General features: G+C 44.0%; 1 protein-coding gene across 1 annotated transcript in view; it reads left to right on the top strand.

Annotated features, from left to right (window-relative positions):
* The first annotated feature begins 261 nt into the window (after positions 1-261).
* LOC105893688 (SEC14-like protein 5) overlaps positions 262-2,500 on the top strand; it is a 39,769-nt gene continuing 37,530 nt past the window's right edge. Inside the window, exon 1 of the mRNA XM_042703534.1 lies at positions 262-324. Within this exon, the coding sequence (XP_042559468.1) occupies positions 262-324 (63 nt within the window). The remainder of the gene's footprint in view (positions 325-2,500) is intronic.

The raw sequence follows: 2,500 nt of genomic DNA, 5'->3' as shown, positions 1-2,500 counted from the left end.
GCAATTCTGTGTCTCAAGTTTCAAGTGTCAATCAGTTTTATTTATAGCCGCGGCGTTGGAATTACGCTTTCTCCTCATCGACACGCACAGAGGTGTGCCTTGTCAGTGTGCAAAACACTCGCTCATGGTAGGTTCGTGGAATGAATGGTGAACTTCCATTGAGAACTGAAACACAACAAAAAAAGACCACGGTCTTCTAACACAGCTTGTCATCATGCATACACATGTTCTATGTGCTCCTTTTCTGTGTTTAGAATCGCGATGGTGCAGAAGTACCTGTCCCCCGTGCGGGTGTACAAGTACCCGTTTGAGATGGTGATGGCGGTGAGTAGTCTAGTCTATGACGTCACGTAAAAAAGCTAGATGAACTTTATCGTTGTTTCTACTGTGTGTGTGGCATAATTAAGTTAATACAATTGTCGCTGCTTTGTAACGACTTTTACGCTTAGCCACAAGCCAGCAAAGCAGAAAAACTTAAACGACCTTAGAATTGCAGTGTAGTATGCACACAGAAATAAATAATCAATCCATTCATTCATTCAGTTCTTTAAAAGTCAGATCAATTTCACCTGTAATTAATCTGGCAAATATATAGGCAAACCATAAATCTTCCTTTGAATCTTGTTGTTAAGAATATAAAATGAATCAAATATAACAATTGCCTTTGCTCCTCTACAAAGTATATGCCATTACATTTTTTTGATCCATTGAAAGCACACCATCTCCAGGATTGATGAACATGGGTCTTTTGGCAGTTGTGTGCGTGTGTGTGCGTATGTGTGTGTGTGTGTGTGCGTGTGTGTGTGCGTGTCCATGTCCAAGGGTATTTTCAGATGGACTGGCATGCCGTAGGCCGCTCAGATATGTGTGACATGATAAGTATGCATTCACCCACTGGAGCTGTGTCCAGCACCTCCCACTCAACGCTCTCAGTGAACTGGACTCTATTGAAGGGCCTGTGTGTGTGTGTGTGTGTGAGTGTGTGAGTGAGTGTGTGTATGGCTATGAGTGTGTGTGTATGTGTGAGTGAGTGTGTGTATGGCTATGAGTGTGTGTAGGTGTTTGCATAAATGTGTATGTGTGTGTGTGTGTGGTGTGTGTGTGTGTGTGTGTGTGTGTGTGAGTGTGAGTGAGTGTGTGTATGGTTATGAGTGTGTGTAGGTGTTTGCATAAATGTGTGTGTGTGTGAGAGAGAGAGGGAGAGAGTAAAAGAAAGGAGGACCTTGTGTCTTCCTTCAGTACTTTCCCTCTTGTCTTATTCTAGTGTGGCAAACGTACTTCTCTCAATACTTCTGTCTCTTCCTACATACACACACATACACATACACACACTCTCTGTCTGTACTTTCTGCCCTCACCCCCCCCCCCCCCCCCCCCCTCTGTCCCCTTGATACCTGAACCCAACCACCCAACTGCTCAAAGGACGCCATTTAATTAAACCAAGTCTCCATTGTCTGACCTCCGCCCACGGTCGATTGGGTTTCCCAGTGTTCTCTCTGCTCCCATTGGCCCCTTGGCTGACCTGAGATCAGCTGGCTCGGCCAGACGCTGTTTTTGTTCAGGAAATCAAGACCCCGTGGCCTATTGGCACAGCCCTGAGGCTTCTCCATGACGCTAGTGTCTGTCTATATGTCTGTCTGTCTGTCTGTCTGTCTGTCAGTCTGATACCAATCGATGTACACGGGCCAGTGTTACGCCAGTCACTCACACACACACACACACACACACACACACACACACACACACACACACACACACACAGGTTACATTCATGCCAATGACATGGACAGATTGATAGACAGATTGATTGATTGATTGATTGATAGATAGGTTGACAGGAGTGGCATGAGTAGTGATGCATGTTTGTTATTGATTTGGTATGCTGTTTGGCCAGGTATTGTTGTGCCTGTTTCTCTCTAACACAGTTGCATCTTAAATGAAAAGTCTCTTCTTCCTGTGGTGATATAATGTACTGAAATAGTATTCAATACAGTGGTGAAAATAAGTATTTGAACCCCTGCCGATTTCGCAAGTTTGGCCACTTGCAAAGAGATGTGTGATCTATAATTGTAATAGTAGGTGTATTTTAACAGTGAGAAACAGAATATGAAAAAAAAATCCAGAAAACTGCATTTTATAACATTTATGACTTAATTTGCATTTGATGCAGAAAATAAGTATTTGAACCCCTAGCGAAACATGACTTAGTACTTGGTGGAATAACCCTTGTTGGCAAGCACAGACGTCAGACTTTTCTTGTAGTTGGTCACCAGGTTTACACACATCTCAGGAGGGATTTTGGTCCACTCCTCTTTGCAGATCCTCTCCAAATCCTTAAGGTGGCGTTTTCAATGGGAGGGAATGAGGGAATGAGGTTCAAGCCCAATATTCCACGTTACATGGCCCCATCCAAAGTCCCCTCGATGGATTTTCTTGGTGACTGTGGTCCCAGCTGCCTTGAGATAATTCACAAGCTCCCCCTGTGTAGTTCTGGGGTTAT

This window comes from Clupea harengus, chromosome 24 (genome assembly GCF_900700415.2).
Source record: "Clupea harengus chromosome 24, Ch_v2.0.2, whole genome shotgun sequence".
Lineage (NCBI taxonomy): Eukaryota > Metazoa > Chordata > Actinopteri > Clupeiformes > Clupeidae > Clupea > Clupea harengus.
Note: the sequence above shows the minus strand (reverse complement) of the source record. Positions and strands in the feature narration are given on the sequence as shown.